General features: G+C 39.0%; 1 protein-coding gene across 4 annotated transcripts in view; it reads right to left on the bottom strand.

The window, feature by feature from the left end:
* Positions 1–24,986, bottom strand: part of Nwd2 (NACHT and WD repeat domain containing 2) — a 183,825-nt gene that overhangs the window by 84,906 nt on the left and 73,933 nt on the right. For 2 of the 4 annotated variants that reach the window (XM_004867675.4, XM_087187439.1), the window contains exons 2-3: positions 19,721–19,809; positions 3,706–3,822 (exon numbers count right to left, since the gene is read on the bottom strand). In XM_004867675.4, the coding sequence (XP_004867732.1) occupies positions 3,706–3,822; positions 19,721–19,809 (206 nt within the window). Of the gene's footprint in view, positions 1–2,655; positions 3,674–3,705; positions 3,823–19,720; positions 19,810–24,986 lie in introns of those variants that run through there. The other 2 variants (XM_021246683.2, XM_021246680.2) reach the window with 2 other exon arrangements.

Here is a 24,986-nt window from a genome sequence, read left to right as displayed (position 1 = left end):
ATAATTTCTCATGTTGTATAATCCTATGTAGTTTACAAAACCCTCTCATATACATTATCACATTTGATTTCCACAACCAACCTTTGACTCAAAATTTACTCCTAGTTTACTGTTATTATCTCCTCATATCCTCATCTCATACCCTAATGGATATGGCAAAGCACAGTGATGTTAGTGACTTAACTGTCAGGATAAGGGCTCTGACCCAGGTTGTAAAATAAAAATTCTGGGCTTCCCCACTGGGTTTCTTCCCTCCACACATTATACAAATGCTGTTCTCCCGTAGTAGAGATGAAGTACATTTTACTCCTCATAAATTAATCCTCTAAGAGAGCACCTTGTCCTTTTTGTGACCAAAAATGTGTGAAAATGTCTCTCCAGGGTTGGTAGCACAGCCTGCATGCCAAGAGACTTTAGGCCATATACAAAATGATAATTTTTAGGAATAAAGTTGAAAAATGTCAAGCACTTAATGTATTACTTAAATTCAAGTTCCCTCTGGGCCTCACTCCTTGGATATTCAAAATAAAAGGTTTGTCTAGTCCTGAATTTATTTATATATCACATAAAGGTTAATATCTGTGAAGATATAGAAGTATTTTTGTTCAGTAACGATGAATTTTCTTGCCAAAGGCTTTTGCATCACAGAAAGTAACATGCCAAGCTCTGCCTCCCACAGAGGTCATTGTAATTTCTGGGAATGTCGAAAGGGAGCATTGGGCAAGGAAACTGGAGCTCCACAGTGACACACACACACACACACACACACACACACACACACACACACATGTTGTTACCATAGTTACAACAGGAAAGGCCATGAAAGATGTACTTCTTCCTATAAGCAGTGTGACAAGCCTTTTGACTTAGGGTCACTGCAGTGAATAATCCTAGTTGTATCTTCAGGGTTTCCTTGTGGCTGCCCTGAGTTTAAACATGTAGTAGACGAGCACAAGGAGGGATAAATGATTTTTTTATGCTCAGAAAAGTTGTTGCTGATGTTCTATCAGTTAACCTTTTCTCCAAGAATCTCCAAAAACTTGCAGAGACTTTAACTTACTCATTGTCCCACCAGAAAAATACTGGAATTAACAGCTGACTCATTTTAGCTTAGAAATGACATTCCAGAGGGTTGTTAAAGGGGGAGAATGTCTCTTGCGCTCCTGAATTGCTTAAATTGGATTAAGATGGGACCATTATAATTAAGGTAATTGAGATGCTCCAGGACCTACTCAACAGTATTTTATACTTCCTAGATCTGGTCTTTGCAGTATGATGGAATCTATGCTGGGATATCTTCTACAGTACTCTACCAGAGTGGTTTGCAGAAGATAGCTTTGTTGGTGATGCATTTGCTACAATCTGAGCTGGGGGATTAAATCTTTAAATCATTTCATTATTTGATAGATAATAATATTCAGAAGAAGCAACTAATTCTTATTGTGGGTTACTGTATTTGACACACTACAAATATGCCTCGTAATTTCTTTTGATCTTCAGAATGACTCCATAAGGCTGATATCAGTTATCACCTCACCTCTATCTTACAGATAAGGAAACTAAGGCTTACAAGAGTGAAGGGACTCTTCCAGTGCCCCATAACTATGAGGGATGTGTGACCCCAAAACCTGAAAGAAAGCTATAACCCTCAACCCCTTCACCCGCAGCTGAAATCTGCTTCCTTGTAATTTCCATCCATTGGTCCTAGTTCTTTCTATCCTGAAGATCTAGAAAATACCTTAATTCTTCTTTCACTACTAACTCTTTGAATTTTTTTTTCAGAGCACGGGACATTTTTGTTAGATGTTCACTCTCTAACCCCACTATGTGTTTCTTCTGTGTGTGTGTCATTACAAAGCTCTCCAAAGGTCTATCTACTCTGCCACGTCTTGCACCCAGCAAACGAAGTAGTCTTTAAAATACATATCTGGTCACTTTAGACCTCTGCTCAGCACATTTCTGTGTCTTCCCCTGTCACACAGAGCAAAAGTGCAATCTTTATGGTCAACTTTAAGCTTACACAATTGCATTAATGAAATGATCTTTCTAAAATCAATGTTTCCCAATTACGTAGAGTTATAACAATAAAGAATTCTTTCTCTTAAAAAAAAGGATTCAAGCTCCGTGATGTGTCCTCTACACTTGTACCTCTGCTCACTGGTCCAAGCTGCCTGCTTGCTGTTCCCTCATCCTACCAAGCAACTGCCTGCCCCACTCCCGCGGAAGGCTCTGACCTGCAATACCTGCCTGATTCTTTTCCGCCTGTCTCTCCATATCCCCTTCAAAGTCATCTTATCCATGAGGCTTTCTCTAACTACCGTATTGAAAAGAGCAAATCTCTTCCCTCGTTGATATTCTCTTTCCTTTCTTGATTTTCCTCCATAGCACTTATTACTCTCTGACTTATTTTTTATTTCCTCTTTTGTTATTTTTTGCTGTCTGCCCTCTTCCTCAGTGCAGAAAAGAATGTAAGCTCAGTGGCACCATGCCTGCCTGGCAAGCACAAGGTCCTGAGTTTGATCCCTGGTACTGGGGACAAAAAAAAAAGAATGTAAGCTCTCCGGGGGCAAAAATTTGATCTCCTAAGTCAGTTTTAAGGTTGAATAAAAAACTAGTCCACAAAATGACAGTTTCACATGGTTCACCTTACCATACCTTGAGTATTAAGAGCATCCCCTGGCATACACAGAGCTCTCATGCACTTTAGCTTCTTTGTAAGAACTTTATCATCAGCTGGTCAGTTTTCTGAGATCATCTATGACTGCAGGACTTCCTAACCCTATATGGAGCTGAGTATAGACAGATATGAATATCAGTATTCAAAATTCTTTTGTCAATTTACCTTATCTAGTTTTAAATGTGCAACACAGCATTTTATTCCTATCACTGACGCCTAGTAATCACTGAGCTGCAGAGCATCCTCTGCTGCAAGGGGAAATGTCCCAGTGGATTAGTAAGATCTGCTTGGATTCAAGGTAAGGCTTGCTTTCTTTTTTTGGTATATGTGCTGCTGAAGTGAGCACAAGGCTTTCTTTCTTAAACGAAGTTAAGGCAGTGATTTTACACCATCACCTGCCATCAAATGACCCACTTACCTTACTATCATTGTGCTTACACAGTGAGCATTCTTCAGAAAAGAATACTGAACTAATAATAATGTTCTATTTGAAACATCTCTGTTGACTTGTAGCTTATAATGAGCCTCTAGCTGAAGATCACTGCAGAAACAAACTCTTTCACAGGGCACCATTTCCTACTGGCAGATTCGATATTGTGTATTTAGTTTGCTTTGACAGTGTTTCAGCCACTGTGTTAAAAAGATGCCAGAAATTCTAATGTTGAGAGACAGACACACAATGATGGAATACACTGTACAACAGGACAAGGAAAACTAGGTTAATTACTACAGGACTGAAACTGTAATCCTTCTTGCTGATCACAAGGTGTAGAAATTGTTGTCAAACCCAAGTCATCCCTTTGATTAACATTTCAAATTATTCACTGTTACTTTGCAGCACTTCTTGTGAGAAGCTGAAGAAGGTTTTGTTCTCACATATTGAGGGCACAGAGACAATTTGAATTTTTAAAAACAGATGTAAAAAGTCTTTTCTGCTTATTATAAAAGTCCTTAAAAAGTCACAAATCAGCAAGAATTCTCACATTCATCTACAATTTAATATAAAGCATTAGTTTTTTTATACCCACAACAAAACATGGACCTGCAGAGGTTTTCAAGCAATCTTCCAGCAGCTTCATACGTGTCTTCTGGAGCCCAGGATTGTCCCATTCTTCTTCATCAACTCCCCAGTACAGATCTATGACCTGGGAACAAATGGACACGGTATCATTAATTCTCCTACAGGAAAGTTAAATTTACCTGTGGGCTTGATTCTTATTTGGGATGTCAAGCTAATGTGACTTTTAACTTTTCTCTGCAGCATGCTTTCCCTTTGAGAGGGAAAATGAGTTTTAAGATCCATATGAAGACACATTTTTTCATTTCATGAGCAGCTGGGAATGAACATTATGATTTCTTATTTTGTTTTGGATTATACTGTTCACATGGGTCCAGAGAAAAGAAATGCTAGAAGCTGAAGGCTTTGCAGTGCAGGCTTTCATTATATGAAAATGATAATAGTATGTCAAGAAAAAGAATATACCTGAGATAAGCTTACCACATTATATGTGACAAATAAATTACAGTGTAAAATATTACTTTGTGTCCTAATATGCGAAAGGAAAATAACAATTGGCTTTAACATTTACTGAGTTGAAGTTAAACATCTGCAGTTCTTGAAAGTGAAACCTAAAAAATCCGTTAATATCATGCTTTATCTCAGGGGACAGATATTTTGGTTATATCTGTTTTCTCTGTAAGCCGTTTGGCTTTCATCGATATATATCTAAAAAAAGCCATGTATTGGAAAACAATGAAATCTGTGCCTTACTGGGAAATGAGGATAATAGGATCCTCTCTCTAGTGACTTCAAAGACTCCTTAGGAAGGGCCTAGAAGTCTATAAAATCTTTTACAAACATGCTCTTTGAAAAGTGCTACAGAGAGCAGTATGGGTTTTAGTCCCTTTATTCAACTCCTATCTGCATAAAGTAAATGTTTCTAATTGTAGCTTTGAAGATTTCTTCTTTTCTTTCCATTTTTCTCACAGACAGGAACATGCAGTTCCCCCTCCTCACTTGCTGTTTGCATGTCAAGCCCAATGCCAAATACGGTGGGACTTCCTGTTCTACTTCCTGTGCCACTTCCTGTGTGGTACATATGGAAAGCTGGAGTCAGGCCAGGTTCTTCTCCCTACCCTGTCAAATGTCCATAGAGGAGGCTATATCATGTGGAGCTTTGTCTGGGAGAAGTAACTGGCTGAGCCAGTTGGATGCTACAGAGGCCCAGGCTTGTTCAGAGGCGGCCACTGAAATCAAACCTGCTCCTCATTTGCAGGTCTTCTGTTGGCTGGGTGGAGGCCAGAGCACCACACAGCCTCTTAGTTTCAGATTCTTCTGGGGCTGCCACCAGGGATCACACTCCACTTCTGTAGGATTTAGAAAAGTGCTGCCTTTGAAGCAATTTTATATCTAGCCACCAGAAAACTGTTATAAACATACTCAAAATCTTTATTAAGAAGGCATTTTTGGCCATCTGCCAATAAAATGTCGAAATAAAAGTTGACTGTCACGTGAATCGCTGTGCAATGTACAATCTAAACATCCTACCCAGAGCCTTGTCTCTGTCTTTCTGGTTGACTCTGTTGGATGTTATATCATGCTCTGTACAATGACATTTTAATGACAGATCACAGTATGATGGTCCCATACAACGTTATAACCCAGGAACATCACAGCCATGTTAGTTTGTATAAGTATATACTATGACGATCAAACAATGACAAAATCACCAAACAACATATTTCTCAGGACATATCTTGTTAAGCAGTGTATTACTGTTGACAAATGTCTTAGTTAAAACAAATGAAGAAAAAATAAATGGTAAATATGAAGATTAACAACAAAAACTATAAATAGCTACTTGCTCTCCTCAGCTTCATTAAAAACAAACAATAACTACATATATAATTACATATATAAAAATAATCTTTCAGTAGCTTACTGGAATTAAGTTAGTATGAATCATAAGTGGGTTTGGATGAATAAAAATGTATACACCCTAAAGTAACTACTAAGAAATTAACCGAAAATAATACGAGAAAATCATTACAGGAATTAAAATGTTACTCTAGAAAATATTCACTTAATCCAAAAACAAAGTAATAGAGAATAAAAGGAACACAAAAGACATGAGACATAGATAAGAGTAAAATGGCAGATGTAAATCCAATTATATCAATAATACTATTACAGGTGAATGGTTTAAATAATGCAGTCAAAGTCAAAGACTGTCAGTCTGGATAAAAAGAAGATTCAACTTAATGTTGTGCAGAGAAGACTATTTTATTTATTTAACTATTTTTCATACCAGGAATTGAACTCAGGGCTTTGCACTTGCCAGACAGGCGCTGCACTGCTGAGCTACATCCCCAGTGAGAAGACTATTTTAAATTTAAATAAATAGATTGAAAGTAAAAGGATGGAGAAAAACGTGTCCTGTAAATAGGAACCATAAGAAAGCCAGAATGGTAACACAAAGATCAGACAAATCAGATCATAAAAGCTAAATGTATCTTTAAATAGAAAGTGATAATATTATATAATAATAATCATCCAAACGGATCAATACCACCTATAGGAGTCTTTTGGGGTTTTCTGGTTCTGTCCTGGAGATTGGACCCGGGGACCTTCTACTAGTAAGCTATATTATTTATTTATTTATTTATTTACTTTATTTTGAGAAAGGGTTTTAGAAAATCACTAAGTTCCCTAAGCTGGGATTGAACTTGCAATCATCCTGTGTCAGTTTCCCAGAGTTCTGGGATTACAGGCATGTGGCACCATGCCCGGCTTGGGCATCTTTTGTAATACTTTTTGATCTATTACTACTGCCCTCTTCCAGGCCTTCATAACTGAATGTTTCACTTCAATAGCTTTGTTTAAATATTCTCTGCCTCTAGCTTTTCTCCATTAAACTGTCCTTTCTATATTTCTTTCTGGGCAGAAAAATGATGAAAAATGATAAAATCAAGCAGCCATGAAGACAAGGAAGAAATAAATGTAACATCAAGTATGTGCAACACAAAGCATCATTTTGGGTGAACAGATATTCCATATATCCACATAATCAATAAGTGACAAGAAACACTTGTAACCTAAAGTGCTGAACAAGACCAGATTTATTATATACTTTAAAAAATTAAGTTTAGCTTTTAGCCTAATGTCCAGGCACTGGAGACACTGGAATCTAATTTATTATTTGTTGGAAGACTAACTTGTTGAGAGCACATTTTATGTGCCTTTACTTATTTCATCATTTAAGTATAAAGGCTCTCGAAAGTAATTTGATTTTATCTTTTTTACTTAAAACCATCTCATTTGTTTAAAAAATTTCTTAGGGAAGCTAATTTATCATGCTTATTATAATGTGTTGAATTGATCCGAAGGCAAAAATCCAGCAAATAAAGCCCTAACATACATTACTCCTTGCATTAAGATGTAATCATTTAAATGGTAAGATTACATAACAAGAAAGCAACTTGTTAGAAACAAAACAAAAAAGAAGGCCCTCAAGTCTAAATTCATAATGGCCTTTACACTATCATTTTTGTGGAATGAGCCTTAGAACATAAATATTTTCCAAAATGTTTTCTTTCTAAATAGCTTACAACATAGGACACCACTAATGCTAAATAGTTTTTTTTTTGAGCCAGGGTCTTGCTGTGTAGACCAGACTAGCCTTAGGCTGGCTTCAAACTCAGGGTGATCCTCTTGCCTCAACCTTCTAAATACTGAGATTACATCACCACCACACCTGGTGACTGATGAGTATATTTTAAAACAAATCCAGTACTGACAGGGAGGCTGTTCTAAGTTATTACAATGGAAGGCTATATACTCACTACACTGGCTCTGTCACTGCTTTCCCCTCCAGGAATAATCTTTCGTACTTTAAAAAAACCCTGTCACTTTTTAGTTTAAGTTAGTCTGGATTAAAAAATGGTATTTCTGCAGCCTTCCTGCCCTTTCCACATAAAAAACATGGCTTTTAAAAGATCTCTTTTTCAAGAAATAAGATGTATTCCTAAAAGGACTAACACCTTCCATCAATAAAAATATCCAAAAGGACACAAAAGGGGTTGAGAAATTTTTGAACAGCACTAATGCTGTGTTAAGGGCACAGCTTTCAAAGGTCACAGTGGTGAAGACAACACTCACTAGAATTTGTTTTAGCATTTGCTTCCCACTTCCAGAATGGTCATCCCACAGGAGAAAGTAAGGAGGAAGAGTCTGAAGCTCAGGCTGGCTTTACGTGATACTGTTTACCAATAGTAAGCTATGGTGTACAAGTGTGGCGATTGTCTCTGCAGAGAATGGCTTGCCCCAGATGCACTGGTTACAAGACAGGCTCCAGACCCAGATCACCCATGGGTGCACTTTTACTAGAACTATTGTGAATACTGACTGTATGTCACCTGCAATTATTTTCTTGGTCATTAGTTGAATGACTAAGAGTTATAGGGAAACATGACCAAATTAGTCAATTCTATTTTAAAAAAAAACACTTAGGTCCTAAATCAAACCCACTGAGACCACTGGGTGGGCCTAGGGATCAGATGTGATCACCAGAAAGAAAGAGTCCAACAATATGAGGTTAGATGATGATTCATCCAAAGCTTCATGAAGGAGATTCATGGCTCAGACCTGACCCCTGTCCTGAGAGATTTGGTCTCCTGAGATCCCTGACGATTCCCTGTGGCCAGGAAGAACTCCTCTGTGAAGTAAGGAGGAAACTCTGACTATCAGAGCTGCTGTGTTTCTGTGCCAAGTGAGCTGCATAAAGGAAATTTAACCAGGCTGGAAGTGGGTTCCAGCTCTCCTCAGTGGCAGATCACCTGACCACAAACAAACAATATCCCTAAGTGAAAACTCCAAAGTTGGCTTGTCCTGCCTGTCCCTGGGATTTCCATAACCAGTGTATCTGAAGGTATTTCCAAGTGTGCACGTATCTATATAATCACTGCAGCTGCGCAAATTATCTTCTTGCTTGCATTCTTGCCTCCCTTAGTCCATGAACCATACTGAAGGCAGAGAGGTCTTTCTAAAAATTCCAATCTGACCACTGTGGCAAAGATTTCTTTTTACTCAGCAAGACACTGCAAAGAGCAACTTATTTACTCCTTAAGTTTATGAAACTATTTTACAGCATGTTCTCTGTTTACCTTCCTAATATTCTCAAGATCACATTTAGAATGCATGGCTTGATTTATGAGCTTTGCTGTGATCTGGTCCTTGTTTGACTCCCCAACCTCATTTCATATCACATTCTTCCTCAGTGTTCATGCTCTGGATGTGAACACTTTCATGTGTGTGTGTGTGTGTGTGTGTGTGTGTGTGTATACGACATATATACATATGGAAGTATATGCTGAAACATATACTTACAAACACGTGTATACATACACACATGAATACATACACATGTGCATATATCAATTTTCACCAATGTGTGGATGAGCAGTAGTTATTAAGTACATGTACAGGAGCCAAACTACCTTAGCTCAAATACTGACTCTACCACTTGCATGTAGGGGGATCTTTGGAAGTTATCCACTTTTGTATTTCCAAGTTTCCTCACCTAATAAAATGAGGAAGATGAAGTTCATCTCCAAAGTTCATAGCAAGGATTAAACAAATTAATGTGCAGGGAGCATCTAGAACAATGGTGGAGAATATGTGTCATACATTCCGCACCGGGTTGTTCCTATAATTGATAGTTCTAAAAGGTCTGGCATCACTGATTTCGAATGAATGGCTGACACATAGTAAGTTGTAGAAAGTTAAAGCTCTCTTCCAAATCATTTTATGAAAATTGTTCCTTCTGCTTGGAGTAGCTTTTTTGTTCACTACCCCTGCCACCAACCCATCCTACAGGGTTCTGTTTAGATGGTGGTTCTTCTGAAGACTTTTATGATGACCCCAGATGGCTGGTTTCCCCCAGCCCCTATTCTACATCCCTTGAGCACGCTGCATGTCCTTGGCAGAAGCCTCACTCTGGTCCCTGTGGTTTATGATTGTGTGCTCTGTAAGCTCCATGAGGGCAGAGACTATTTCAACACTGTGGCTCCACTGGACCCATAACTGTCTGGTGCAAAGTAGAAGCTCAGTAAGTGCCCATGAAGAAATGAATAAAGCTCAGGGGAACAAACACCCACATCTACCCCTGGATATCTGGGGTAGATGTCCCTGAGGAGGTAACATACATGTTCAGCCTAGAAGGATATCTCCCTAGGACAGTGTTCTCCAGAGAGGCTAAGATAGTCTTCCTAATACACAGAACAATGTTGCAAAGACAGAAATGTGACACAGATATGCTGTACAGATTGAAGTCATAATATCATACATTTTGGAAGGTGGAGGGAAACTTAAAGATTAGGTTCAAGAAATGCTTTACTTTATAGATGAGAACACTGGAGTTAACTTTCTCAAGGATCTATATCGAATTATTGACAAACCTCTTAAACTGTGCTCTTTTTAATCAATGCAGACTTGTTAAAAGGCCCCCTTCCCATAAAAAATAAGAACAAGGACAGGAAAAAATAGCTCTAACATGTTCCAAATTTGAGAAATACTTTTGTGATGACTCTTCAACTTACATGCCCCATGAAAATTGAGACTTTTTCTTATTCTGTTTATTGAAGGGCTAATCTTTTTGGATGATTTCCACTATTGAGGGCAATCACCCACAATTTAGCAGAAATTAATGCTCAGTAAAGTATAAATCCTCCCGTAAATTTTGAAGCTTCCCACAATATTGCCACCCTAACTACATTTAGGAGAAGGATTAGGAAGAAGATTGTTTATGGATACAAAATAAAAGAGAAATACTAATACTGTCTTCTAAGATTCCCAGAAGAGCTACCCAGGCCTACAGAAATGGAGAGTTAATATTCACAAACTGGAACCCTGAAGTTAAACTATGGCACAAATACTTACCTTGCCCTCTTAGCCTGTTATCATCTCTATCTTCCTCCCTCCCCCCTTTATAAGCTGGCTCACTCACATGGATGAGAGATGAATGCTGTAACATGTTTGTAACACTTTCAAAGAATAACAATTTGACAGGCCTGTCTAGCCTCTGACAGAGCACTGAAATGTAAAGTGACTACACAGACTGGAGCCCTGGCCTGAGTAAGATGATGATGTGATTCAACGAAGAGATGTGCAATCCCTGCAGAAAGAAGCATCCATCTGATTAACAGAAAAACGAGAAAGGGGTGGTTGGCTGACAATGTGGAGAGAAGACCAAGGGCCTTGCAACAAATCCTGTCTGTTACAAAGCCATTCCTGTAACTTAATGGGAAGGTGCATTTTGAGATTCCTGAGAAGGAATATAGTTGGGAAATAAACAAATGTGTAACAGATGAGGTGAAGGGGCTTGATGGAACAAGAAGGCTGTGGTAAAAGAAGCATGAAACGGTAGAAGAAAAGCAGTAGGTAAGACTGATGATGGACTTTTGTGTGACAGGAAGTAATGGTCAATTCATTAATCATTAGGAAGGCCAAGCTAATATGACTCATACAATTTAATTTTACCTACAACTTTGATGTGCATAGAGAATGTAGCTTATTTTGTCTACAGCTGGTTTAGACTCCTGCCCAAGTCTCCATTCTCTGATCAGCAAGATATAGTGAACTTCTAGTTTTATTCCACTTAAGGCTTGGTTCAGAATGTTGTTGTCATGGACCCTTTATTTAGTGCTTATTCTCTCCTGGACCCTTTAGTGCCTTTAGATGTCAAGTCTCTAAAAAGACATGTTTTCCCCATTTTCCTGCTTCTTTTCCCTAAGATTACATCCAGTGACCTTATATCCTGAAAGGGGGAATGGAATTCCTGGGCACAGCCCCACATGACGCCAACTTCCTGCCTGGTTGCTGGCAGTCAGGGCCTGGTGAGAGGTGGTTTGACCCATTGACTGGCCTTTCCTGGGTTTGACCATGGGCTGGTGGGCTGGAGCTGATCCAGACCAATCTCTCTGCATGGATGAAGAGCTCTGAGCCTTTGGTCCAAGCTTAATCCAGTTTATTCTGGATGGGACCTTTTCTGGGCTCCTCTCTTCTTACTACGGGGCTAAAGTGGCTCTCAGCTCAGCATATGTGACACACAGATACCTAGGGAAGCTTCAGTGTTAAAACTCATGGTCTCCTGATGCCACAATGTAATGTGGCCGCTTGAGGGAGGAGGAGTCTTTGTCAGGACGTTTCTTTCTGGAGTCCTGTGCAGACAGCAGAGGCAAGCTGCCTTCAATGTTCCATATCTTCCTGCTTATTTTCACTTATCTAAGGCATCTGTGCCCTTCTGAAGCAAAGCTCAGAGGCAGGAAATGGGGCAGCAGATCTGTTGAACTCTGCCTCCCTGTCTCCTCCAATTCACGTAGAAACAAGTGGGGTAGGTTCACACACTGTACCCTTTTCTCTGCATATTATATCTCTAGGAGCAGAGGCCTACAGGACTAGCTGAAGTGTCAAAGAAATGACTAAAATAATCTAGAAAGATCTCTCAAGCTCATAGACTTATGCCATGGTTTGAATATATCCCCCCAAATTCATGCGTTGGAAACTTAAGTTTCCAATTTGACAGCTTTGGGAGGTAAGGCTTTTGTTTAGTTTTTTGGTAGTTTATGAAGGCTCTGCTTTCACGAATGAGTTAATGATACTCTAAAAAGGGACAGGGGGAGTTTGCCCTTTTTGCCCGTGCACTGTTCTCTCCAGAGGACGCAGTGTTTGTGGTGCCATGTTGGAAACAGACTGACCCTCACCAGGCACCAAACCTGTTGGCACCTTGATGTTGAACTTTCCAACCTTGAGAATGGAAAGAAAACAAAGTTTCTGTTCTTTCATAAATTTTCAGTCTCAGATATTCTGTTACAACAGCAAAGATGGACAACAAGCCCCAGTCTTCTAGATTTTGTCTTGCTGCATGATCCCGTCTTACAGGACAACCTATAAATATTTCCTGAATATTCTGTATCAAATTCCTTCTATATCAGACATTAAACACCCCTCAGACATATGATGGCCTGGAATTACCAGAGCAAAAACCTTTTGTTATATTTAGAAAGTCAAAACTAGAATATACATGAGGAATATCATCATTCTAGATTCTTGATAATGAAAACTACCTAAAAAGATGAAATGCAAAAAAAAAAATCTAACATTGGTTGAGTCCCATCCATGTGTCAGGCACTTTGTGTCATCCCATTTAATTCTTACAACAAACCTGGAAGATAATTGCTAACCTATTCATTTTACACAGGAATCATCTATATATGAAAGAGGTAAAGAAACGTGTCCACAGTCGTAGGACTGGCAATCTGCAGGTTCAGGACTGAGCCCTAGAATACTCATATATAACCAAGAGACCCATACTGTTCCTATTATATGATGCAAGTGATCTAATATGTTTCATTGTACTGAATCTAAAATAGCATCAGTGCAGATTGCTCCCATATTCTACGTATCAGTAAAAAAGAAATGCAAGGCCTACTACATAGTGCCACATCATTTATTCATAAGATGAATCCTAATTTTAGAGGTGTAAGAAAATGTGAAAATCCATGCATGTTAGAATCAATGAAATCTACTAAGTACTGTTTCAAGGAAGACTGAGCGGCTGTGTACAGGAAAAAAAAACAGCAAGGGAGGATGAGATCAGAAAAAGTCTGTCACAGCCATTCAGCTATTAAGAAACAGGTCTGAGCAAAGATAGAGACTTATGAAATGGAAAGAAAAAATGTATTTCTAAGAAATACTGCGGCAGAAGAATGGATAGGAACAACAGCAGCTTGGCTCTCAGCTGTAAAGGGTGGAAGAATGGACTGTGGGGCGAGAGTTGAGAGTCTTCAAAACTAGGCAACAGTAGCAGTTGGGAAACCAGGAAAAGGGAGAGAGCGATGAGTTCTCTTTCAGATATGTTAACACTCAAAAGCTAGACTTATCCTCATACAACTCTGGAGGAGAGAGAGCTGGAGGTGCGAACACAGGGTGACTTTGTACGGACAAGGATTTAAGGAGATAATGTTCTGACTGTGAGCCTGAGAGGGAGAAAACCAAGAGCACAGGCTGGACCTGTGCTGCCACAGGCAAAATGGAGAGCTGGGGACTTACTGAAGAAGACAGGACCACACCCAGACCCAAAGGGTTCAAGGCACCTCTGCCCAGGACACGCATCCATCCTTCTGGTGCCTCTGGATGGCATCACAATGTCATTCTGAAGAGAAAGCAGGTGTGGGCAAGATCTTCTACAAGCAGAAGCTGGTTTGTCAAACTTCCCTACACACCTGGGAAGAAAGCCTGGCTTGGCAGAGGAGGAAAAGGGCTGCAGCTGGCATGAGAGAGGATTCTCTTTGGGAGACCTAGTCATCACACTTAATTGCAGAGGCATATGGGGAAAATTATTTTGGAAAACATGTTTAGCAAACGTGCAAAAGGTAACAAATGGCATCCACTAAGACAAGGGCTATTAATTTAAGGTTTAGAAATAAGAGCAGTTGCAGTTTCCATCATGTGCTTCTCTTGATTCCATATCATGCCAAATATAAAAACAGCAAGCAACTGAATTGCTGAACTGGTTGAAGTTTTAGTTTTCTTGCCTCACATGAGGGCCACTGAGTTGTGATTCCACAGTATTTTTGACAGATGCATTAACTATTTCAAGTTATGCACCCTATTAACACAATGTCTAAAAATGGTCAAACAAAAGAAAAATTTACTAGTTTAACAGGTGGAAAAATTATTTACTGTAATTTTTTATATGTACAGATGAGTTTCCTTTCCACAGCTCCTCTAGCTAAGGTATCCACTGCTCTCAGCCAGATGCCTGTCACTGGGCAGTCAGGCCGTGATCTTTCAGGATGATGTGATGCAAATCCTGCTGCCATCTACACTCACACATGATTTAGTCTGGGATGTGCTGGCCATGTGCAGTGATGGAGCCCCAGAAATGAAGCCAGCCCAAACTGGGATGGGCTATGAGTATAAACTACACACCGGACTCTGAAACACAGGATGAACCCAGGAAGTAAAATACTTCATTAATATCATTAACTTTAGTACATGTTTTGGACATATTGGCTAAAAAAATATTAAATTTTATCTGTTTTCTTTTACTTTTAAAATGTGATTAGTAGGAAATTTTAAATTGTATATATTTGTATATATATATACATATATAATATATATATAGGTTCTATTTTTGACTGATCTTATATTTCCTTAGAATAATTCCTATCTAGTTTCTCAGCTTCTATATCTTATTCATTTAATCAATAAATTCAGTTCAATCAACTATGTATGACAGCCACCCAGTCATGAATCACCAGCGTATGTGTCTAGTGTAAGCCAGGTACTATAAAACATGCTGGTCATATGAAGATATAATAATACAATTGCTTACTTCTAAAAGGTCTCAATTAATGGTACAGAGATGTTTAAAAAGTAATCAAAGCAAATTAATGTGCTATTAAAAATTAGGAACAAAGCACTATGGAATCTCAAAGAAGAATGGTCACTATTTATTGAAGAATGACTATTTTTTCTATTCATTTGCCTGGTGGTGGGAGGGGGGATTTAAGTGGATTTAAAGGGACCATGAGTATGAAGACTCAGGGTAAAGGAAGAACATATTTGGGAAATGAATATATTCTGCAAGGCTAGAAAATATTGTCAGTGGAGGAGGGTGACCCACAGACTTCAAAGGTAGGCAGGGGTGGAAAAGAGAAACTTGCATGCCATGCTATGAGGTGTCCAATGTAGATGAAAATGTAGAGTGTAGATGAAAGAGTCATATTTGTATTTCAAAAAGGTCACTGGAGTCATGCTGTGAGTGATGTTGTGAGTAGGTAAAGAGCATAGGTCTCAGGGAGGAGAAGGAAATGGTGAAGGCAAACAGGGTGTCTGTACCAATAGTCAAGATGACAATAATACAAGCTTGAACAAATGCCAGAGATTGGAGAAATATTTGAAGAGGCTGAACTGGCAGGTCTGTGGGATTTGCTTGGTGTTACCGGTGAAGAAAATGAAAGTTTATGAACTTTCTAAGGGGAGGAAAGGCAGACATTATAGTAGATGTCCAAAAAATAAGCCAGCTATCCAAAGGGATCTTCAAGAGTGAACCCATGCTGACTGGCTGGCCTCAAATGGCTTTTACACTGGAGATGCCCTAAGAGCCCAGATCAGTTAAATACTCCCTTCAGAGACCGCTACCTTACCTAGGTTTATTTGTGGCCAACTTGTCTTCCTTGTTCTTTCTTTCTATCCTTTTCACTATAGCTGAGGCATTCAGGGAACACTGGCAAATCAAATTCCACATTGTTTAAATGCCATGTTTTTCTGAAGCCATGTGTAATCTTTGTCTTGAGAGAGCTTGGTGATTTTTCCATCTCTGAGCTATCACTCTCTACAGATCACATGCTATTTAACTGAGTTCACATAATCAGCATGGTGCATTTTCATTAATTCTGCTAGTTTAAATGAAAAAAAAATGAAGGCAATTCTACAAAATATCCTGCCAAATGGGCACATAGATAAAGGTATGTGGACTTGTTTAAAATGTAACTCCATATTCTAGTAATCTAATTCAGTAAAGATTTTCCAGAAGGGTTTACTACGTGCCAGCTACTTGTTTGACCACTGGGCTAAGCTGAATCTGACAATTAAAGTACTTAAACATATTGGGGAAATGCATTCCTATCCACATGACATATTCTCTCCACTGCTCACACTAAGCCTGCCATGGTTACTTCTCATTTCTACCTTTCCTCCCACTTGAATTCTACTCACAGGACCTGAGTGAGTCTCTTAAAGGTAAGTCATATCATGGCACTCTTTCTGCTTAGTAAAATTTTTATGTCCTTAACAACTCCAATGACCTGACTTTGACTGACATCTCTAATTACCTCCCTTACTTAACTCAGACTTGGCTACTTTACTGTTTTCTAGAATGTTCTAAGCCCACTTCCACCTCAGACTCTGTTTCTTGCTTCCTATGCCTGCTCTCCTTCACTTGACACCACTGCGATTTGCTCTGTCACTGTCTTTAGATTGCTGCTCAAAGGACATCAAGTCCTTTACTGACCACCTGACATTCTCTGTCCCACCTTACCCTGCTTTACTTTCATACAAGCATTTGTTCAATACAATACGTACTACTGCTGGAATTTACCTGTTTGTAATTTGCCTGTTTAACAATATTGGAAACTCCTCATAAGGAAGATCTGTGTGTTTGCTTCTGTTTTTCCAGCACCAAAATGCTGATGGGCATGTGGTCAGTGCTCAACACATGCTTTTTGAATACATTAATATTAGTTATGCATAGAGTTTAGGGGAACAACAAGAAGGGTACATGACATGTCCTGGAAAGAAGAGGGGAAATCAGAAGAGTTTTTAAGGAGGTAATATTTGGGCTGAATTTTCATTCATTTTTTTAAGGAAGAAATTTATTCATTCAACAAATTTCTGTGGACTCCTATGTACTTGGCACTATTCTATGCTTCTATTCTTGCAGAACTTTCAGTCTAATGGGATTAAAAAGAAGAAGCAAGCAAATGCATAAGTAAACAACAAAAAAACCTTACACACATGCAATGCAAGTAGCTAGACTAGTACAAGGTCAATGAGAGCAACAAAGTGGTGGTTTTACATTGAGGCATCAAGGAAGCATTTCTAGAAGGAACATTTCAATGGGGGCCCAAGGGACAAAAAGAAAGCAGCCACACGAAGATAAAGGGTTTGTATAAGTCAGGTTTGGTGGTGTGCGCCTATAAGCCCAACTACTTGCGAGACTGAGGCAGGAAAATAGCAACTTTTAACCCAGCCTGAGCAACTTGCAAGACTTGTTTCAACATATAAATGAATGAATGAATGAATGAACAGGCTGGTGATGTAGCTCAGGGTTTTCTAGGCTCAATCCTTGATACCATACACATAGAAAAAGTATATGTGGTAGCGATTATTCCTGACACACAGCATAAGCAGGGCAAAATTCCTAAGTGGAAAAGCCTAGACTATTCTGAGGGCCAAAAGCGACACTGTAGCTTGAGGGCAGTGGACAAGGAGGAGAGTACCACAACATGAGACCACACAGGAGAAGTCTACAGAGGGGTAGGCTCCAGAAGGCAAAGCAGGGAAAAGCCAGATGGGAAAACACTGCAGATGGAGAGAACAGCATAAGCAAAGGCAAGCAGGCGTAAAATAGATTGGTATGCTGATTACCTCAGAAATTTATTTTTACTTAGGTTCGATGCACAACCAAAGATAGAATCTGGAATACTGTGGGGTTAACTGGCTTCCCAGGAAGCTTTTGGCATCACATTTTGTTGCACTTGAGGAAAGAGAACTATCTTTCTGGAAAACATATCCTTAGAGAGAATATCTATAATTAATCTACCATAACAAGTACACTAAAATGTTCATCCTTAGAGGGCTCAGGTACATCTGAGCTCCTGTGAAACTTACCACTGGTAATCAAATGCAACTCTGCGCATTTTACTCTGAGCACCACCTCAGACATGTACGCTGTTACCAACCCTGGTTTAGACACTGCAGTGGAAGATGAGCAGGTTCACTCACTCTGGGACTCAGTTCCATATCTTCAGTGCCCCCTGCCATTGCTACAGCTGTCCAGCAACTTAGACACTGCATCAGTGCACCTGCCTGGAATGATTCTTACCATCTATTTATTTTACCAGCTTTGCTGTTCACAGTTTTCTTTTAGTTGTCTGTCTTTACCTGTGCCACCTCTAATTTCAAAAAGATATTTTTCATTTCTATCCGCTCAGCTAATCCTAGTCAGTACCATGTTTTATGGAGGCAGCTCTGTAGCTCAACAACTTCCTCCTTCTCCAGATAAAAATGATGCAAACCAAACAAACTCAAAGATGGGATTAACATGCTTGAATGCATTTCTTCTCCTTTGGTAACTGCATCCTCAAGGAGTGGCCAAGTCTTTCGGAATCTTAACAGATCTAAAGCTTTGTGACAATTGGAATCCTGTTATCAGTAGAACCAGATTCCTCAGAGAAGGTAGCGCTGAACTCATGACAAGGAATTTAATTTAGGTTCACAATTTATCAAATAAATAGTGGCTTATGGGTAACTATTTGATGTGTGTGTTTTAATGGCCAGCCACTGAATGACATTATGTGTTGAGACTGAAGCTGCTTTAGGCATCACATCAGACATCATGAGGTACAGCAAATACATTTACCCCATGAGGCAACAAATCGAGAGTGAGATTTTCTTCCACTAACAATGGCGCATTTTGCAATCTTGCACCACAAACCTCTGCTGCATATTCACCCCATGACAAGGTGAATGTGTCATTGAAAGGTTATTCAAGAGTCAAGAATTTCATTGTAAATGAGGTTGAACAATTCTGAGTAAATAATATTATCTGTTGCAGAGCCATTTACTTTTTTGAGTTTTGGATGTACAAAATGCATATAATGCTCTCCAGTACTTTTATATCAGGTGGTAAACTCAATCATGTATAAAAATGCCAGACTTCATGAACTTCAGCAATGATGTGTGTAGTTACTGCCTTTGAAAGGCTGATATGTGCTCACACATACGTACACATGATTATTTTTGGTAAATGGTAAAGTCCTGAAATGCTCAGAAAAAAGGATATTCGACAATGAATAAAAACTGAAAAGGCACAGCACACAGAAGGCCAGGACTTGCCAGGCTGCTGAAAGGAAATACTTTGAAAAGGTGGTCCTGATTTTAGATGCAAAACATTCCTAAAGACCACACCTTAAACACTCTCTTAAAATAGAAATTGTCAAAAAAACTAAACAAATACATTTGGAAGAAAAAGACGAGCCAGTATCAGGCAGGGTCCAAGAACCACAGCATAGAAGTATAAAACATCAACATTGAGAAAATATTTTATTTCAGTTTTCCAGTGTTTCTTTTTATTCATGCTTAAAGAAATGAAATATTTTATGGCTTAAAACTTATCTTCTATAACACTCAAGTTGTTAACAAGAAAGCCTTACTTATTCAGCTGACATAATTAAAAATTAGATTAGTATTAGAGTTACCTGAAATTCCAATCCGTAGTTTTCTCTACAGAATTCTCTCAGTTTAGGATACACATTTTCTCTTAGTGCCTGTCTTTCTGCTCCTGTATCTATAACAGAAAAGCAAACATATAGAAAGTGAGTATTACCCACACAAATATTTCTGGAAAAAGCCTGGACACTTAAATATTAATCAAGCTGGGGTTTGGCTGCTGGGATTATTCCACAGAAATCCACACAAGAAACCCACAGCATGGATAAGACCCCACAGATCAGGTTTGTGTGTTCCAGTGGCGCTGTGAACTCAGCATGGATTCTTTATGCCCACACAGGAGTTCATCTCAAACTCTGAAACAGTCCTGACCACACTGACTTTAGAGGAGGTATAAAGACACAGTGGAAGGCTATCAGGTGTTTTGGCTCCGTGAAGCATAAAAATTGCAACATACACTTGTTGACTGATTTAGTTATTGACTTACAAAAAATATCCAGACAGTATCATTATTTTCTAGAGTATTTAGAAATAATGAGATATTTACAAAACTCAGCACAGCATCCATGCAATCAGATCATCATTAGGGCAGACAAATTGTGGAAGCAAACATCAAAAAATCGCAGATCTCACCCCCTGTAAATTGAATGGGCCAAACGGTTTATTCAATACAGTAACATCTCCAACTTTGAGCTTAGGGATTTCATGCTAAATCAGAGAAAGGAACTGTTTTACACAAGCCACACCGTGTAAAGCTTCCAAAATAAAATATTTTTATTCCATCATTAAATAACACAAGAAGAAACAGAGAACCTGAAACCGGAACAGTAACAGAATTAACACCCATGTTTTTAATCTTGAACATTTTGCACAGAAAGGGATTCCATGACCTCCTGCGCTGAACAACAAGATTCTCGTGTGTCGGTGATGATACTCTAATATTCTTGGAGCCAACAGAGGTTGTTCCTTGCCCAACAACTTCAGTGAAACATGAGAAATATAATTTTCAAAAATTAGGTTAATATATCTCATGAAAATATCATTTTCTAAGTGCAATTCAATCCCAGCTATAGCTATGAAACTCCTGCATACCACATTTATAATAAAGGTAACAATTTATACGAATTTCCTTGTTATTCGCAAGCACATCTGTCTATGAAGAGTTGGCCATATGCTGTGTTGACCTACTCTACTTTCCTATTGTTCTCAAGCCTATTTTGAGAAGCAAACAACCACTCAGGAGAGTCTGAAATGCAACTGGCAGCCTGGCAGAGGGGCAGGATCCAGTGTTTACATGGGAATGAAAGAGTTAGAGACACAGAAGGTCATCAGATTACCCTGTGACCTAATAATAGGTCTTCCTCCACCTTAGATCCAAAGTGATCTGAGTCCACAGGGAAAGCAGGAGGAGAAAGGTAAGCAGGGGTCTGGAGTGTCATGGCACTGTCAGAGGCAGCATAGTAAGCTTTTATATAATTTATGTAATCTTGGGATCAGATGTCCATCCTCACTCACCTCATTTTAAAAGCTGAAGACATTAACTTCACAGTAAAGCTGATAATAGTCAATCTCTCTAAGAGACGTTAGCAGATTTTTTAAAACCCTAATAACAAAAAAAAGTCATTTAAAAATGAATACTACCATTTATAGAAATTGGAAGTATATTAAACAGGGATTAGTGTTATGAAATTCCAAAAAATTAGTATCTTATACATGAAGTAATTATAGAATGACATAAGGAACAGGAATTTGTTTCTTTTAAAATTTGTTATTGTAATTCTTAGTACTGGGTAGTAAAACCTGAGGTACAACAGTAAGGAGGAAAAGACAGAAGTATAGTACCCAATTAATGACATTTACTCAGTGCTTTCTATAGTCTTGTACTGTTCTAAGCACATCGATGTGTATGTTCTTAAGTCATATCTGATGACAACCCTATAAAATAGATGAAATTATTACTCTTTTTTTTTTTTTTTTGCAATACCAGAGATTGAACTCAGAACCTTGTGCTTGCAAGGCTGGCGTGGTGCCACTGAGCTAAATCCCGGGACCACTCTTTTTTTTTCTTTAATTAAAGGAAATTGAGGGTTAGAGGGGTCAAGAAACTTGTCCCAGATCATATGGACAAAGTTGGAGAACTCAGGCAGCCATGTGACGGACTGCTTTGCTTGGCCGCTGAAACACGCCACTGTGGAGTCAACCCCTAAAATCAATCAGTACAATAAGCCCATGTGACAGCAAAGGATTTGGGAGTCCTGAGTGTGTGAAATTTAAAAAAAAACTGAGTTAGAGATGGGACATAGTTCATCTGTAGAGAACCTGCCTAGCAGGTGAAGGAAGTCCTAGGTTCAATTCCTAGTATCACAAAAACACAAAACAAAACAAACAAATGATAGAAACTTGAGGATTCTTTTCTGTTATACACCCTTCAACAGCTATTAAGTTCTCTCACTGAACTTCTACACAAAGCCTGAATTAAGCTACCTCTCTCACCTCTGTTACAGGACCCAAGCCAGATGCCCCTCTCACTTGGGCCCTGCCCCGATTTCATGCTTGACTCTGAGTTCACTCAACAGGAAGCATTCTGGCAAATCTTTTCAAAAGGTAAGCCACAGCACATCACTGCTTTCTTTCAGACACTCATGGGATGTGGAGTGAAATCCACACTCCTTTCATGGAACGTTCTCCTTCTCTTCTCTCCAAGCTCATCTCCTACCCTTGTCCCTGTTCATGTCACCCCACTAGCACTGGGCTCAAGGTGAATCTTGCACTGCACTCTGCTCATGGGACTTTGCTTTCCCACTGTCTTCCTCCTTGAATGCTTGGTCCGGTGGTCTGTTCACAGGGTCTCTTTTCACATGAATGTCAGCTGCAATCCCAGGCCTTCCCTGAGTGTTTTAGCTATAGGAGTCACCGAACCACTGTCTACTTCCTTCTTTTAATGTTTGCACACTACTTATCACTATTGTTATTTATATACTGTCTCCTCCATGAAAATGTGAGCTAATAGAAGTTGGAACCTCCTTTTATCTCATTCACTGCTGCCTTCCTAATGATTAGTCATGTACAGTCAATGAGGGAATGAAAAATTCTATACCTGTGACAAAAGCGAGCTGGTGGGCAACGGTATGTTCCAATTACCTTTAGAATCAGAAGGGCTTCTTATGTTACAATTAGTCAATGAATGGTTTTTAAAGCAAGGCTATAGAATTCTGGAAAAAAATGGAGGGGTTGAGAAATTAGGTGTCATGAGGTAAACGAATGAATTGAAATACTGATTTTTATCCTGGTCTATGTGTCTCTGGCAGAATATGAATACAGTTTTGTCAAGTTATTTTGAACCTTTCTAAATACGTGAAGGAAGCACATGAACATATCTGATAGCATTCTGTGCTCTTATAAAAATGACTCAGATTTTCCTGTATTTGTATTAATATACAATGATGGGCTCTGGAAATGGAAAAGTAATTAGGATAGGATGGATTATGATAGGCGACAGATAAGCTGGCTTCATTAAATAAGAAAACCTTGATTCATACCAACAGCAAATCCGGATGGTTGGCAATTAAAGCATTTGAATGTCATGAACGGGAAACATTAGCTCATAGAACTTCACACATAAGGAGGAACCTCTTCAAGTGCGGAGCAGACAGGGTGCGTCATCATTTAGCTTTTATACACATGGTCATTACCTCAGTGCTTTGAAATAGTACATTAACACTTTGGCTGCACTCTTTGGTTTTAAAGAGTTGCTTTAGATTCCTTAGTGATTCTGCAGTTAATGAAGCTCTCTGTGCAGCTTCTGAATTATCCTGAGGAAGTACATTAGTTGGAGAGAATTATTAATCTAAAACATTATCCTTCAAACATCTTAATTTTGCTTCACAAAGGGTTTAGATTAATTCCAAATATTTATTAAAAATAAAAGAAAGTTGAAATGACCATGCTGGATAGGAACCTCATATAGCTCTTGCCTCACTCAAACTTAAAGCCATGGATGTTAAAGCCAATTTTCTAACCCTCTCAGCAGCGTAGAAGATCCATTTAAAATATAACAGGCATATCCTGCTAAAACTGCTATTCTAGCCTGGTCTCCCAGGTTTCTGTACATTTGCTCTTTCCTGGATTTTGTCTCCTTCCCTAGCTCCTCAGCTAGTGATTCATGTGGATACCTATCTGGTTCTTTTGGTTATTTAGATTAATTTCTTGTTTTTCAGCTTCCCCAAATGCTTCCTCTCCATGGACATCTGATAAATCCTCTCTATCTATCCAGTAAGCCACACTCCTTATTTCAGTGTCAGCAAATCTTGTCAAATTTATGTTATAAATATCTTTTGAGTTTAACCAACCTGCTTGGCATTCACCTTCTCAAATTTGAAGAAGTAGAAGTCTCCTGTTTTACCTGTTATCTGTTCTTCAGAATCAGTCTGGGGACTACAGAGCTCCTGGAGGTAAATTCTAAGACAAATCAAAAGTAAAAACTAATTTGGCCACTGAAGATCTTGCCAGCCTCTGGTGGTCCAGATGATAAAGGCCAGAATGATCAGCAGTTGTAAATACATCCACTTAAGTTCCACCTTCTACTGCTGTCAGCTGTGTGTCTTCTAAAGTCTGAGTCTTAAAATGATACTTGATCCCAAGCTTTGCCCTCCTTGCTTTCCATACTGAGGCTCCTAGCTACTACATCTCTTTTGACTTGCTAACTCCTAGCCTCTCTGTTGCAATTATAGGCAGTGTGCTTTGTGAACCCTTGCTGGGAAAGGCATGTCATGTCTAGGTCACCACACAACATTATGTCCACCTTGTATAACATCACATCTATTGTTGTTATGATTTATATCCGGATTCCACTCAAAGCCTCATGTGTTCAGAGGCAGGGCTTGTGGAAAGTGACTGGATTATGGGTCTCTATACTCACTTATGGATTAGTTAGCTGATGAGTTTATAGATAAATGTGGGGTTAGGAGGTAGGATCTGGTTGGAACAAACAGGTAACTGAGGGCGTAGCCTGACAGGGTGTGTCCTGCTTCCTGGCTGTCCTGAGGTGGGCAGCTTTTCTCCACCAGACCCTTCCACCAGGCCACTTTTTCCTGGAACCAGCTGATCATGCAAGGACCAAAACCTCTAAAAAACATGAACCAAAATAAACCTCTCCTCTGTTCAGTTGTAGGTCTCCGGTATTTTGTCCCAGTGACAAGAAAAACGATTAAGACAATTATAACTTTTTATATTAATTACTTTGAGTTTGTCTTCCCCACCAGACTGTGAATTCATGCAAAGTAGACTTTCTCATAA

This window comes from Heterocephalus glaber, unplaced genomic scaffold, assembly GCF_053883595.1.
Source record: "Heterocephalus glaber isolate CG9 unplaced genomic scaffold, H.glaber_assembly_v1.0 deba00001509, whole genome shotgun sequence".
Taxonomy (NCBI): Eukaryota; Metazoa; Chordata; class Mammalia; order Rodentia; family Bathyergidae; genus Heterocephalus; species Heterocephalus glaber.
Note: the sequence above shows the minus strand (reverse complement) of the source record. Positions and strands in the feature narration are given on the sequence as shown.